Raw genomic sequence first — 15357 nt, forward strand, 5'->3', positions numbered from 1 at the left:
CAAGAAAGTAGGAATACTAATTGCTGTCATGTCAAGGGATGACTAGAATTACGTGGAAGCATAATCGATTCGGAATACGGGCCATGACGGTCATCAGGTGAATCGTTCCTGAGTTGTTCATGGTTAAGATTTGATCAAAAAAAATTATACGGTCCATATCACTTTTTGTATCTCGTTTTTAACGTGTGTGGAACCCACAAAAATTTATTCTAAAATTACACATTGTGCAAATAAAATTACGCCGTATGCAAATAAAATTATGCTGTGTAAAATGCACATAATTACCAAGAACAGTTGCAGTTCCTGCCCCTGGTCCATCGATTCGTGTCCATTGGCAAAGTTTATTCAATTATGGTTGAAAATTTTTGTATATATCACCAACTAAGCAAGAATGTGATTGAAATCATTGTATTATATCTCACGTACATTAGTTTTTCTCTTCTGTATTATATCTCATTGTATTCCCTCATCTGGATCACATGTATATTACTCTTTAAAAAAAATATCTCTTCTGTGCAAGGACATAGAATAAACACACAAAAAAGAACAAGTGAGCCCAGTATAAAACTATAAAATATCACTATCCCTAATTGGTATAAGCTTTTGCATAAAAAGTTAAAGCTTGCACACACATAAATAATTGGCCCCATTTTTTAGAATTCAGAGTGGAAGAAAAAACCTTCTATCTGCCGGAAACTCTTCAAAAACAAGACATGTGAAAGTTGAATTTTCATATCAAGTTTCTACAAACAGAACCAAAAAAACACTTAAAGCCAAAAAATTGTTTATTTAAACAAATGTGAGGAAAGTGGCAATGTACTGGTAGTATTAGGTGAATTTTAACTTCCACGCTCCCAAAATGTCTAAACAGGGTGAGGAAGCCCCGGTCACTCGAGGAGGCGTTGATTTAGTGATTAAAGTTGAAATTCTTGAAAGACTTGTTTGGATTGTCATTCTTTTAAAAAAAAAATTCATTTTTCTCTGAATATATTTTTAATTATCTTTCTATATTAAATATATCAAATTGTTGCAATATATATATATATATATTTATTTATTTATTTATAAAAACTTCAAAAAAAAAAATAACAATTCCCACAAACCAAAGTTCAAATCCCCTCCTCCCTTTCAGCATCTTAAATCTTCCTTCACCTACTAAAAATGTTTTTGAAAAAAATGTGTAAACAGATTTTGAAAAACTCAAAATCACGAACCAAATTTACATCTTAAGTTTCTAAATTCAAAGAGGCTTGGAGCTACCTTTTATTCATAAAACATTGGAGCAGCTGTTGCGATGTGCTAGATAGATGGATTGAGTTGCGTACGATTCTTGTATTTCGTTATACTATTTATTTTAATGTACACTTGCATTATGTTGCATTTTTATTCGTTGACAAGTGCGAATTCTGTCGTAATGAGTACGAAATTTTAATGGAAGCTGCCCAGTGTCCCATTCCAATGCAAATGTAATCGGTGACGTGGAATGGGCTGAGAAGCCGTTGAAATGAAATAACCACCGCCCGCCGGGATGCCGGGAGCTGATGAGCTCACCGAATACATCATCATATTACTTCTGGGTCAAAAGAAACACAGTCATATCCCATTCCACTCTCTATATAACTCTCTCGACCGTCTCCTCTCCTTCACTCAAATCCTGATTCTGGAAGAAATCAGCAACCTTTGGGAAAGTTCGATTCGAAAATGGCGTCGGAAGTGAGGAGAATCAAGCTGGGGTCACAGGGCCTGGACGTGTCAGTCCAAGGCCTAGGTTGCATGGGAATGACTCATGGCTATGGTCCTCCAAAGCCTGAGGCAGATATGATCAAGCTCATCCACCATGCTTTCAATAAAGGCATCACTCATTTTGACACCTCTATCATCTATGGTCCATATACTAATGAAATTCTCGTTGGAAAGGTACAATTCCCACTTCTCCATTTTTTTTTTTTTTGTAGTTCAAGGGGTTTGTATGGAAAGAAGAAGAAATATATTGGAAGTTGGAGTTGAAGATCAAGAATGTATTGTTGAAATTTTTGGATGGTAAACACTGTAAAATGTGTAGAACTTTATTTATGCTGTGTGTAGATGACACATATACTGATTTCGGTACAACTGCAATTTCCCCTTTGTTTTGTGCAATTTTTAAGGGATGGGTTTTGTCTCTCAAGATTTTTGTATTGTTTTTTAAAACTTGGCTGCCTAGTTAATGGTTGTGAATAATGCCATTTTTACTGCTTCCCCACAAAAGTAATTTTCCCTCTCTCCGTTTTTGTTTTGTTGATGGGTTTTTGTTTATTGATATTCTTATCTTGTTCCCACAATTTTTTCAGCTTAATACCTTTACCAACTCACCTTAGGTAGTGGCGGGAATTTTGTATTTTTGTATTTTTTGGAATTCTTTTAGTTAGATTTTTATTTTATTTTTTTTTTTAAGAATTTGACTTTGAATTTTTTGTGGATGTAGGGGTTGAAGGGGTTGCCAAGGGAGAAAGTCCAACTTGCAACTAAATTTGGGGTGAAACCACTGGAAGGTGGAGGAACGGAAGTTTGTGGTGATCCAGAGTATGTGAGAGAGGCCTGTGAGAGTAGTTTGAAGCGTTTGGGAGTTGATTATATTGATCTCTACTATGTTCACCGGATTGATACAAGGGTTCCTATTGAAATCACGGTTGGTTTTTCCTTCTCTTCAATGTTCATTGATCTCCTCTGGAATTATTGGGTCCGGCTTTTGATTCACAAGAGCAATATGTTTCTGAATAGCAGAGTGCAAAATCATCACTGAAGTACTCTATAAATTCCCTGTCTGTCCCTAGTCTAATTCCATCATTTGTTTTCTGTGCAAGTAAACACCAGCTCATTCTAGTTTAGAATATGTTAAATTCTTGATATCAGTGTTTGTATTGAGGAATAAGCCTTCCTGTAACTCAGCTGAAACCCCTTTTCGCACTCGTGCGTGTTGTAGCTTAATTGGCCTTTCTCTAGTGGATTGGTAGGTAGATGTCTTCAACAAAAGTTAATGGATGGACCCTTCCAAGCTTTTTGTTTGTGTGTGTTTTTCTATCTGTGACTGCAACTGATATATGTAGATACGTATGTCAGACAGACTTTTCTTTCTAAAATCCTTCTATATTATGCAACTTGTAGATTGGAGCTCTGAAGAAACTGGTTGAAGAGGGTAAAGTGAGATACATAGGTCTGTCTGAGGCCTCACCAGAAACAATCAGGAGGGCTCATGCCGTTCACCCCATATCGGCTGTGCAACTAGAGTGGTCCTTGTGGACAAGAGATGCTGAGGAAGAAGTTATTCCCACATGCAGGTGAGAGTCATTGACAAGACATGCTCCAGGGAACTTTCTCTTCTGTAGGGAAACTTCTTTTAACCCCCTCAGCTCACTTCTTCATGATGTGTATGACTTATGCAGGGAACTTGGCATAGGAATTGTACCATTCAGTCCTCTGGGCAGAGGATTCTTCGGAGGTGGTGCAAAGCTTATGGAGAACTTGTCCAGCAATGACTTCCGCAAGGTATGTTGTTATGTGCTTACAACTGATAATCTGAGTCTGTTGCTTATTCATCTCTCTGGTCCATATATAAATTATTGATTCCTAGAATTTGTAACTCGCTGAATTTGTGGCTTCCTTGTGTACTAGATTATGCACTTCACTTCTCTTGATTACTTTTGGCTTTGGTGTTTGCTTCTGAAATAACTGTGCAAGTTGAACTTGCTCTGAATTATCTGTTTCAGAACTAATATAGAGACAGGTGTTTGTTAAAAATGGATGACTCCAGAATTAGATTCTGGTTAGTACTTGAGAATGTCCTTCCGGTTATCTTGTTAGGTTGCATTAGGCTCCTGGAAACATTCTACTTCCCTTCTTCTCCATTTTCAGATTTCCTTTGTGTTTTGCAGTGATGCCCTGTATCTCATTCCTGATTGACTGTTCTGTCTTGCCTACATTAACACGCATTATGCTATCTCGCCCCACTTCATAGGCAAAAACGCCACTGACTCAGATATTTTTATTGCACTACGTTGTTCCCATCACCAAATTAAGTACAAACTTCTTGCACTCTTTCCTCGCCTTTACATTGCATTTGCACTGATTGATATCTTTTAGGAAGCAGAACTACATAGACACAATTTGAATGCTGACAACAAACAATATGCTACCTTTTGCAGACTGTCCCTAAGTTTCAAGGGGAGAATCTTGAGCACAACATGAAGCTGCTCGAGCGCGTTGGTGAATTGGCCACAAGAAAGGGTTGCACCACATCCCAACTGGCCTTAGCATGGGTTCATCATCAAGGGGACTACGTCTGCCCTATTCCTGGCACCACCAAGATTGAGAACCTGGAGAGTAACATCAAGGCCGTTTCTGTGAAGTTGACACCAGAAGAAATGGCTGAGCTTGAATCCATTGCTTCTGCTGATGCATCAAAGGGTGAGAGATACTCAGCTGATCAATTGGCAAGGACTTGGAGGTTTGCTAATACTCCGCCCTTGTCATCTTGGAAAGCTACATAGGAAGGTGCATTGGCTACTGGCACCAGGCACCTGATTCCGATTCCTACCAAAAAACCTAAGTCCAATGTTTTTGGCTTTTCTTGGAAGTTCATTCCATGTAGTTCACGCTTGCAGAATAATGTTCGATTGTCGAACAATGATACATGAACCTTAATAAATCTATTGTCTTTGGTTAACTATTATCATCGATTATCCAATAACCATGATTATCATTTTGCAAAAATTTGTTAGCAATGTGTTGAGAAATGTTTTATGCAGCTATTTCTTTTAGGACCCAACTTAGGGCAAATTTCTATCAATATTGTCTTTGGTCGCCACATGTCTGAAATGCAGCGACCTTGAAATATTATTTTCTCTTTCATTTGTTTGTCATGTGTGGACTTTTTTTTTATTATGTCGTGTGGAGACCGAGAAAAAAGTTTTTTTCACCGCGTCCGGTTTGGACGCGGCGACTCAAAGTTCAATTACTCTAAGGTGTGAAAAACAAATAATTAACGAACCAGCTCGGACGATTGTATTGATGAGTAAAATTATGATTGAAGCTTCCTTTCCAAGAGTGAAACAGTATTGGATTATGGTTCTAATTCTTATTACATTGTGGCAATAATTTCTTATTACAAAATATTAAAAATAGTACTTATATAAAAACATTTTGACTTTCCTTTTTCCTTGTTTGTTCTTATTACTAATTCTTTTTTATTTTTAAATATATTGATATTTTCTTTTAAAAATACTTGAGTATCACAAATTATCGTAAAAACATATAGAATTTATTTAGTAAAAATAACTTTATAATTTCTATAATTACATCTACAATTGTACCACTGTTTCCTAGACACTATAATATTTTTTAACTAAAAAATATAATAATATCATTGTGTGAAATAAGATTATCAAAGAATAATTTATTCGAGCGTGTAATGTCTTTTCATACCTCTGAGAAAATCAGCCTACATGTTTGACCATTTGTCTACATAGTGGACAGTCTGTATGTAAATTTTTATACATTGACATTTATATAACTTTTATTACATTAATTTTATACATTTAAATGTCCCGATTTGAAATATTATAACACTTTTCCTTTATTTATATTAGACAGTTATAATTGGACATTAATATCCATAAATATCGAAAATAAATATAATTCATTAATCCATATCTATAACATGATCCTATTTGTGTTTATAGATATGGAGTTGATATGAAGTCCCCATTAGCAAGTGACCTTACAAATTACACGTAAAAGCGAACAAAATTCGAAAAAAAAAAGTTGTGAACTAATCTAACAAATTTAAATTTAAAATAAAAATTATGTTTTAAAACAGAATATAAACCTCATTACTAGCAGTTGATCAATGATCAATCAATGGCTAGGATAAAGAAATTACAGTTGTAAAATAAAATTTGTGCCTTTAAAATAGAACCTAATCCATGTTACTAACCGTTGATCGATGATCAATCAACGGCTAGGATAAAACAAATTTCAATTTTAAAACCTAAATGTTGTTACTAGTCGTTGCTTGCTAACCGATCAACGGTTAAGTTCTACAAAAAAAACTTATTTGGATACGGTGACTGCAGAAATTTTAAAAAATTGGTGAAGGTATGAAATAAAAAAAAACTTTTTCCCAGTAAAAAATTTTTTTCACAATGTTTTGACACATGACAAAAAAATGAAAACTCCGTTTGGATTGGTCATTTTTTCAAAAACAAGTTTTTCAAATACAATACTACAATAATACACAATAATTCAAAAAACATCCTATCCATACAATATATCAAATATTTCAAAAAAAATTATAGTAAAAATTTTTTATATACACTGCTACAGTAAAATTTTTCAAAAATACCCCCAAAAATGGCTAATTCAAATGGAGTTGTTTCATGGTCATTGCATTTCAGAGATGCGGCAACCCTGTGCGAGGAAGAGATTTCTAGTGCTCTTGAGTTTTTATCCTAATATCACCTTGTACTCTTGAAGTTTTAAAAATCTCACGTAACTCCCCTTGAATGACAATTTATGTAACTATCACCCCTAATGTGTAAAAGCTATAATAAATAGTGCATCGAAGGAGATATTATATATTATTTTTCACTTTTACCCTTGTACAATTTTATTTATGAATTTTGAAATATGAAAAAAAAACAAGATCGAATATTAAATTAAAAATGTAAGAATTTGTAAGACAAGGATAACTTCTGAAACTACTTCAACATTATAAAAAGGTAAAAACTTCAAGAGATTGGTTGGAACAATGAGGAAATTAAGAGCAAAGATTTTATAGCAAATATATACAAAAATTTTACTGCAAAAAGGGAATTTGGAGAGAAAATTTTAGGAGATCGATTATAACAAAGATGAGTATTAAAAGCAAAAGTTTTTGTAACAAAGAGGGAGAAAAATATTTTGAATGGCATTCTTGTTATTTGTTGTTAGGTGTTTTTAGCTTGTAGGATTTTTTTTCCTTTTCCCAACCTTTGCTACTTAAAAAAGTAGGAAAATATTGAGAGTAATATATTGTCATTTCAACACTTCTGATTGGAACATCTAGTCATATCACATTAATAGGTGATGTAAATGTATTTTTAAAACTTTAAACATGATAGGTGGTGACATTAGGATCAACCTCAAAGGTTTTTGAGGTTTCTGAAATTAACCCTTTGTATTCCCTCCAGTGAAGGATTCGTTGTGGTCTGTGCGGAAGATACTTTCCGCTGATATTATAGTGCACATCCTAACCACTTGCATATTTATATATATTATCTGTAATTACTCCGCTAGTAATATGCCATCTTCCAGGATGGGCAAAAAGTGATGAGCTCACCAACTACGCCATCATACCATCCAATTCTCTCATGTTAACTCTCCCTACTTTCAATACTCAACTCGAAGAGGAGAGAAGCCAGCAAGGTTTTGGAAGAAATTACTAACAAAGCTTCAAAAATGGCAGGAGGAGTGAGGAGAATCAAGCTGGGATCACAATGCCTAAAGGTATCAGTGCAAGGCTTAGGCTGCATGGGAATGCCTTTTGGCTATGGCCCTCCAAAGCCTGAGGCAGATATGATCAAGCTGATACACTTTTTTTTCCAAACGGTATTCTCTTTTTATATATATATATATATATATATATATATATAGACATTGGTCCTATTATCCTCCTGTATACTCTCTTTGAGCCACAGAGGGAAACTTTTAATATTGTTTCCACGTTACATTGGAAACAAGTCTAGTTGCAAATTGTGCCATTTTATGAGCACATGTATTTCCATCTCTATAAACAAAAGAAAAAGTACAGTACTGGAACATGTCACTCAATTTCTTATATCTTCCATTATGGTGGCTATTGGTGATTCCTCCATGCCTCCCTTGTGGATTTTTTCAATGGCAGCTTTGCAATCAGATTGCATCTCTATACTTTGCCACCCAGTTTCGCTTGCCATTATCAGTCCCTATCGGATTGCATCTGCCTCTTCTATTTCAACTCCACAGCTGTTAGACTTTCTGATACCTCTTGCTTCAACAAGGTTTCCATAGCTGTCTCTCGCTATCATCCCTAAATCTGCTCCTGCTAATTTAGTAGAGACAGCTGCATCAGTGTTGATCTTCACTACGCCTGCGTCTGGTGGCCTCCATTGGTGGCTTTGCATTTGGTGACTCTTTTCTGTCTTGTGCTTTTCATCATTGTCCAGCTATTCCTCTTGAAATTCCAGCCATTCATTCTTTGCATTATCCAAGATGGACATATGATCTCCATACTTCCCTTCATACTGTCGAGCATATCTTGCTTTCCATATTTGCCAGATGATGTTTGCTGTTAATGTGATGTGGTCCTCTCCTTTTGGTCTTTTCCTTGCCTTTAATATACCTTCCTACCACCTCCAGATGTTTGATACTCCATCCCATTGTATTGGGGCCAATTTCCATATAGGTTCAGCATTGCTGCAAAAAAAAGATCATGTGTTCCACTATTTCCTCCCCTTCACCACAACATTTGTTTAATAGAGAGCATTTTCTTGTTCTTTTGTGTATCAGCTCATTCACAGGAATCCTATTGTGTAGGCATCTCCATATGAAATGTTTGATCTTTGGCTTCATCTTTAATCCCCACAAGCTCTTCCACATTTTTTCCTTATGCTGTGCATAGCTAGTTTCTCCCTCGCCTTGATCCTCCTTTCTCCTCTGGCTTACCTCCTTTTTTTCCACTACATATCCAGATTTCATTGTATATGTTCCTGATTTTGAGTATTTCCAGTAGACCATATCCCTCATGGGATACAAACTTAGGGGCATCTGTAAGATTTGTGAAACCTCCTCCTCTGAGAAAGTCTCCTCAATTAGTTCCTTATTCCATTTTCTCTTTTTATCAAATCTGCCACTGTTTGTAGACTACAACCTAGAGGTTTCTGCATTGCTATTTTCCTAGTTGATGACCACATGAGCCATTTGTCCCTCCATATGTTTATAGTAGTCCCATTTCCCACTCCCTTCCACATTCCTTTTTGCAGCACCGAGCAAGAACTGCAAATACTTCTCCATACCCAAGATGCATCCCTTGGAGCTTCTCCTTCCCAGCCTGTTTGCGATAGTTTGTACTTCGCTCCTAGCACCTTACTCACTATTAATTCTAGCTGCAGTAAGTGTTTCCCTAGTTGTTTTGCTAATAAAGCACTATTAAAATGCTCCAATTCCCTGAATCCCAGGCCTCCATTTCCTTTCACCTGTGTGATTTTCTCCCATCTTATCCATTGCAGCTTCCTTTCCTCTTCATTTTGGCCTCTCCAGAATTTTGCCATGTGGCCACATATTTTTGTACACAGTCCTTTAGGTAACCTGCAACATGACATTGTGTAAGTGGGTAATGCCATAATGACCGACTTGAGAAGTACCTCTTTCCCGGCATAGCTGAGTAAATTGTGCTTCCATCCTTGCATTTTGGATCTTGCTTTATCAACAATGTAGGCGAAGACTTGCTTTTTTGATCCTATTATCACTAAGGGGAGTTCCAAGTATTTGCCACTGTTTGCCTCTTTGATGTTGTTCATCTGCTCACAGGTCTGCCTTCTTTGTTGTCTGCTGCAATTTTTGCTAAAAAAAAGCAGCAGACTTCTCATAGTTGATACACTGTCCTGAGGCTAGCTCATACTTTGCAAGAATCCCTCGCATGGCTCTAGCTTCCTATGGGTGCGCTTTACAGCAAAATAAGGAATCATCTGCAAAGAATAAACGGGATAGAACAGGTCCATTCTTGCTCACTTTGAGACCTGTGATCTGCCTATTTGCAATTGCTTTTTCCATGAGATTTGACAATCCTTCAGAGTAGAACAAAAAGAGGTAGGGGGATAAATGAATCAAAGCCACAATTGTGGACTTTGACAATTTTTCCACAGCTCACAATTGTGGATTTTGGTGGCAGAAATATTTATCCCACATCGATAGGTTCATGAATTGGTGAAGGATTTGAGAGCTATAAATAAGCTCTCAATCCTTCCAATTGAATTGTACCAAGAACAACAAAGAATTACCCATAAGGATTTTGTAATTCTTTGTATTCTTTCTTCTCTCCTAAATTATAAAAGCAGGTCGCTTGAGTGGTGCTCGGAGAGTAGGCAAAATTGGCCGAACTCCGTTATCAATTTTTCGGGTGCGTTCTTTCCTTATCTCTTTTATTTGTTCCGCATTTATTTAGTAGTTTCTTTTCTATTGTGGTATAGTATTCAATATATTTGTCTATATTTGTCGGGTATATTTGTAGTGTTTTATACGGTTCATTTGGGTGTATTTTTCTTATTCGTGTGTACGTATTATTTATGTATACACGGGTATAGTTGTGATAATACACCGTGCACGTAAGTTCTGTCTAGGAGACTGGGTTTTAAGTGGGACCGCTTGTGACCCCTCCAGCCTTTCCTGGGAATTTACTTGGAATGGTAATTCTGTCTAAGGAGATTGTTTCGACGATCTTTCCTGGGAATTACTGAATCGGTTTAATCACTAGTTGTATTTTTGAGTGGGAAATTACCCGATTTCCCCAACAAGTGGTATCAGAGCCGAAGGTTCGTCCTTTGGCTTGTTTGTAATTTGTTATATTGAATACTATCATTTGAGTCTGTAATGGCATCTGACAATTCCACGTCAAGAATTGTATCTGGGGCATCGGCTTCCTCGTCCACATGGTCGAGGATTCCAATGTCAAGTTTGAAGGTGGCGGTGGAGACATTTGACGGTACTGGCCATTTCGGCATGTGGCAAGGCGAAGTCATGGACTCCCTTTTCCAACAGGGTCTTGACATTGCCATTGAAGAAAAGAAACCAGATGACATAGAAGAGAAGGAGTGGAGTACCATAAATCGGTTGGCATGCGGAACTATTCGATCGTGTTTGTCCAAAGAGCAAAAATATACTTTCAAGAACGAGACTTCTGCATGGAAATTGTGGAGGGCATTGGAGGGGAAATTTCTGAAGAAGAGTGGTCAGAATAAACTCCTAATGAAGAAAAGATTGTTCCGTTTCGATTACCAACCAGGTACTACTATGAATGAACACATCACTATGTTTAATCAATTAGTAGCAGACCTGTTTAATTTAGATGTAAATTTTGAAGATGAAGATTTGGCTTTGATGTTGTTATCATCCCTTCCTGATGAATTTGAACATTTGGAAACTACGTTACTTCATGGGAAGGAAAATGTGTCTTTAGATGCTGTATGTTCTGCTTTGTATAGTCGTGAATTGAGAAAGCAGGATAAAATGAAAAAGAAAGTAGCTGCAGCAGATGAAGCGTTAGTGGCAAGAGGTCGTCAACAAAGCCAATCAAAGGGGAGAAGAGGAAGGTCCAAATCGAAAAGCAGAGTTGCCAAAGATGAGTGTGCTTTCTGTCGTGAGAAAGGGCACTGGAAGAAAGACTGTCCAAAGTTGAAGAAAAAAGGGAAAGCTCCGCAAGACGTAAATATTGCAGAATGCAAAAGTGATGCGGAATCAGATTTCTCTTTGGCTGTATCACCTTTAACATCCCATCCAGATGAATGGATTTTGGATTCAGCTTGTACCTACCATATGACTCCCATGCGGGAGTGGTTCTTTGAATTTGAAGAATTTGAAGGTGGAGTTGTGTACATGGGAAATGACAATCCATGTAAAACAGTTGGGATAGGTTCAATCAAGCTGCGTAATCATGATGGATCCACCAGAATCCTGAAAGATGTTCGGTACGTGCCGAATTTGAAAAGGAATCTCATCTCCTTGGGACTCTTGGAGTCAAAAGGCTTGGAAGTGAAGATGCGAGATGGAATTCTTAAAGTAACTTCGGGAGCACTTGTGATGTTGAAAGGTGTGAGAAAGAATAATCTGTATTACTACCAAGGTAGTACAGTTGTTGGGACAGCAGCAGCAGCAACATCTTCCAGTAGCAAGAAGGATGCGGAAGCAACAAAGTTGTGGCACATGCGATTGGGACATGCTGGTGAAAAATCCTTGCAAAATCTTGCCAAACAAGAATTATTGAAAGGTACGAAAGTTTGCAAATTAGAATTTTGTGAGCATTGCGTTCTGGGAAAACAAAGAAAAGTGAAATTTGGCACTGGTATCCATAATACCAAGGGTATTTTGGATTATGTGCACTCAGATGTGTGGGGACCTGCCAAGACTCCATCCCTTGGTGGCAGGTATTATTTTGTCACTTTTATTGATGATTTTTCCAGAAGAGTTTGGGTGTTTACTATGAAGAGTAAGGATGAGGTGCTAGAGATTTTCCTTAAATGGAAAGTTCAGGTTGAAAACCAGACGGGAAGAAAGATCAAGATTCTCCGAACAGACAACGGTGGAGAATATAAGAGTGATCCCTTCCAGAAGATATGCCAAGAATGTGGCATAGTTCGACACTTCACAGTTAGAAAAACACCGCAGCAGAATGGGGTGTCAGAACGTATGAACAAGACACTAGTGGAGAAAGTACGTTGCATGCTGTCTAATGCTGGGTTAGGCAGAAAGTTTTGGGCTGAGGCTGTGACATACGCTCAACATCTCGTCAATCGCTTGCCATCATCTGCAATCGGTGGCAAGACTCCATTAGAGGTATGGTCTGGAAAACCTGCAACAGATTATGATTCTTTGCGTATTTTTGGTTCTACTGCATATTATCATGTAAACGAATCAAAGTTGGATCCACGTGCAAAGAAAGCTCTCTTTATGGGCTTTAATGCTGGAGTTAAGGGATACCGTTTGTGGTGTCTAGAAGCAAAGAAGACCATTATCAGCAGGGATGTTACCTTTGATGAAACTGCCATCTTGAATAAGGTAACACAAGATGGAACCAGTGGTACTCCGCAACAGGTGGAGTGTACGCCGAAGCAGGTGGAGTTTGAGCAGATAATGGTGAGCCCAACAAACAGCACCTTCAGTGACTCTCCCATGACAGAAGAAGAGTCAGATGAGGAAGAGATTTCAATCCAAGAACCTCAACAGCAGCAAGAGTCAATTGCCATCAATAGGGCAAGACGAGAAATTCATAAACCTGCTCGTTTTGTTGACATGGTGGCCTATGCACTTCCAGTTGTTGATGATGTTCCATCCACATTTTCTGAAGCAGTTCGAAGTACAGAAAATGATAGATGGAAAGATGCTATGGAAGAAGAGATGCAATCTCTTCAGAAGAACAATACGTGGAAGTTGACACAACTACCGAAGGGCAAGAAGGCAATTGGATGCAAATGGATATTTGCAAAGAAAGAAGGATTTCCTGACAAGAATGATGTTCGTTACAAGGCAAGATTGGTGGCTAAGGGTTACGCTCAGAAGGAGGGAGTTGATTATAATGAGGTATTTTCTCCAGTTGTTAAACATTCCTCTATTAGAATTTTATTGGCCTTGGTAGCGCAGTTGAATTTGGAGCTAGCTCAACTTGATGTGAAGACCGCGTTCCTTCACGGTGACTTGAAGGAGGAAATCTATATGACTCAGCCAGATGGATTCAAAGTTGCTGGTAAAGAAAATTGGGTCTGTAAGCTGAGCAAATCGTTGTACGGATTGAAACAATCACCGAGACAATGGTACAAACGATTTGACCAGTTCATGATGGGTCAGAAGTACACAAGAAGCAAATACGATCACTGTGTGTATTTGAGCAAGCTACGAGATGATTCCTACATCTACTTACTCTTGTACGTTGATGATATGCTGATAGCATCAAAGAGCCAAGTTGAAATTGATAAATTGAAGGCTCAGTTGAGTAAAGAGTTCGAGATGAAGGATTTGGGAGAAGCCAAGAAGATTCTCGGCATGGAGATAAGTAGGGATAGAACGAGAGACAAGCTTTGTCTGACACAAAAGCAGTATTTGAAGAAAGTACTACAACGTTTTGGCATGAATGAAAATTCAAAACCTGTAAGTACTCCGCTTGCTCCTCATTTGAAACTTAATAGCCTATTATCTCCAAAGACGGATGAAGAGCGAGCATATATGGCGAAAGTCCCGTATGCTAATGCAGTTGGTAGCTTGATGTATGCAATGGTGTGTACGAGACCCGACATTTCACAGGCAGTTAGTGTGGTAAGCAGGTTTATGCATGATCCAGGCAAGGGTCATTGGCAAGCTGTGAAATGGATTCTACGGTATATCCAAAATACCGTAGATGTTGGATTAGTATTTGAGCAGGATAAATCACTTGGTCAATGTGTAGTTGGATATTGTGATTCTGACTATGCAGGTGATTTGGATAAGCGACGTTCTACAACTGGCTACTTGTTCACATTTGCCAAGGCGCCAGTTAGTTGGAAGTCTACTTTGCAGTCAACGGTGGCTTTGTCTACAACGGAGGCAGAGTATATGGCGATTACAGAAGCTGTGAAGGAGGCAATTTGGCTTCAAGGATTGCTTGAAGACTTGGGAGTTGGTCAAAAACACATTGACGTGTTTTGTGACAGTCAGAGTGCTATTCACTTAGCAAAGAACCAGGTCTTTCATGCAAGAACGAAGCATATTGATGTTCGCTATCACTTTGTGCGGGAAATTCTCGAAGAAGAGGAGATTTTTCTCCAGAAGATTCGGACTACGGAGAATCCTGCAGATATGCTGACCAAGGTGGTTACAAGGTCCAAGTTTGAACATTGTTTAAACTTGGTCAATATCCTGCATATTTGAGTTGGCGCCTGAGCGCGCAAATTTGGAAGTGCCACAAGGACCGTTTGTTATTTTGGGTGAAAAGATTTGTATTTTTGGTGGGATTAGAAATTATGCCAAGGTGGAGATTTGTTGAGTTTCAACAAATGTTGGCTGCCTCAATTCTTGAATTTGGAAGCCAACATTGTTGACTTCTCTTTGGCACAATTTAATCCCACATCGGTTGGGTTATTGGAAGAAGCTTAGCTTGAGAACTATAAATAGCTCTCAAGTCTTTCCAATTAAAATGTACCAAGAACAACAAAGAATTACCCATAAGGATTTTGTAATTCTTTGTATTCTTTCTCCTCTCCTAAATTATAAAAGCAGGTCGCTTGAGTGGTGCTCGGAGAGTAGGCAAAATTGGCCGAACTCCGTTATCCATTTTTCGGGTGCGTTCTTTCCTTATCTCTTTTATTTGTTCCGCATTATTTATTAGTTTCTTTTCTATTGTAGTATGGTATTCAATATATTTGTCTATATTTGTCGGGTATATTTGTAGTGTTTTATACGGTTCATTTGGGTGTATTTTTCTTATTCGTGTGTACGTATTATTTATGTATACACGGGTATAGTTGTGATAATACACCGTGCACGTAAGTTCTGTCTAGGAGACTGGGTTTTAAGTGGAACCACTTGTGACCCCTCCAGCCTTTCCTGAGAATTTACTTGGAA

At 37.8% G+C, this 15357-nt stretch overlaps 1 protein-coding gene across 1 annotated transcript; it reads left to right on the plus strand.

The window, feature by feature from the left end:
• Positions 1-1601: 1601 nt before the first annotated feature.
• On the plus strand, positions 1602-4707 carry LOC113766955 (probable aldo-keto reductase 2). The gene is made up of 5 exons (XM_027311116.1): positions 1602-1917; positions 2465-2668; positions 3145-3317; positions 3423-3525; positions 4182-4707. Exons 1-5 carry the CDS (start codon positions 1702-1704, stop codon positions 4524-4526), a joined length of 1041 nt encoding a protein of 346 aa, XP_027166917.1. The 5' UTR covers positions 1602-1701; the 3' UTR covers positions 4527-4707.
• Positions 4708-15357: the final 10650 nt, after the last annotated feature.

The sequence above is a fragment of the Coffea eugenioides genome, chromosome 3, assembly GCF_003713205.1.
Source record: "Coffea eugenioides isolate CCC68of chromosome 3, Ceug_1.0, whole genome shotgun sequence".
In the NCBI taxonomy this organism is placed as follows: Eukaryota; Viridiplantae; Streptophyta; class Magnoliopsida; order Gentianales; family Rubiaceae; genus Coffea; species Coffea eugenioides.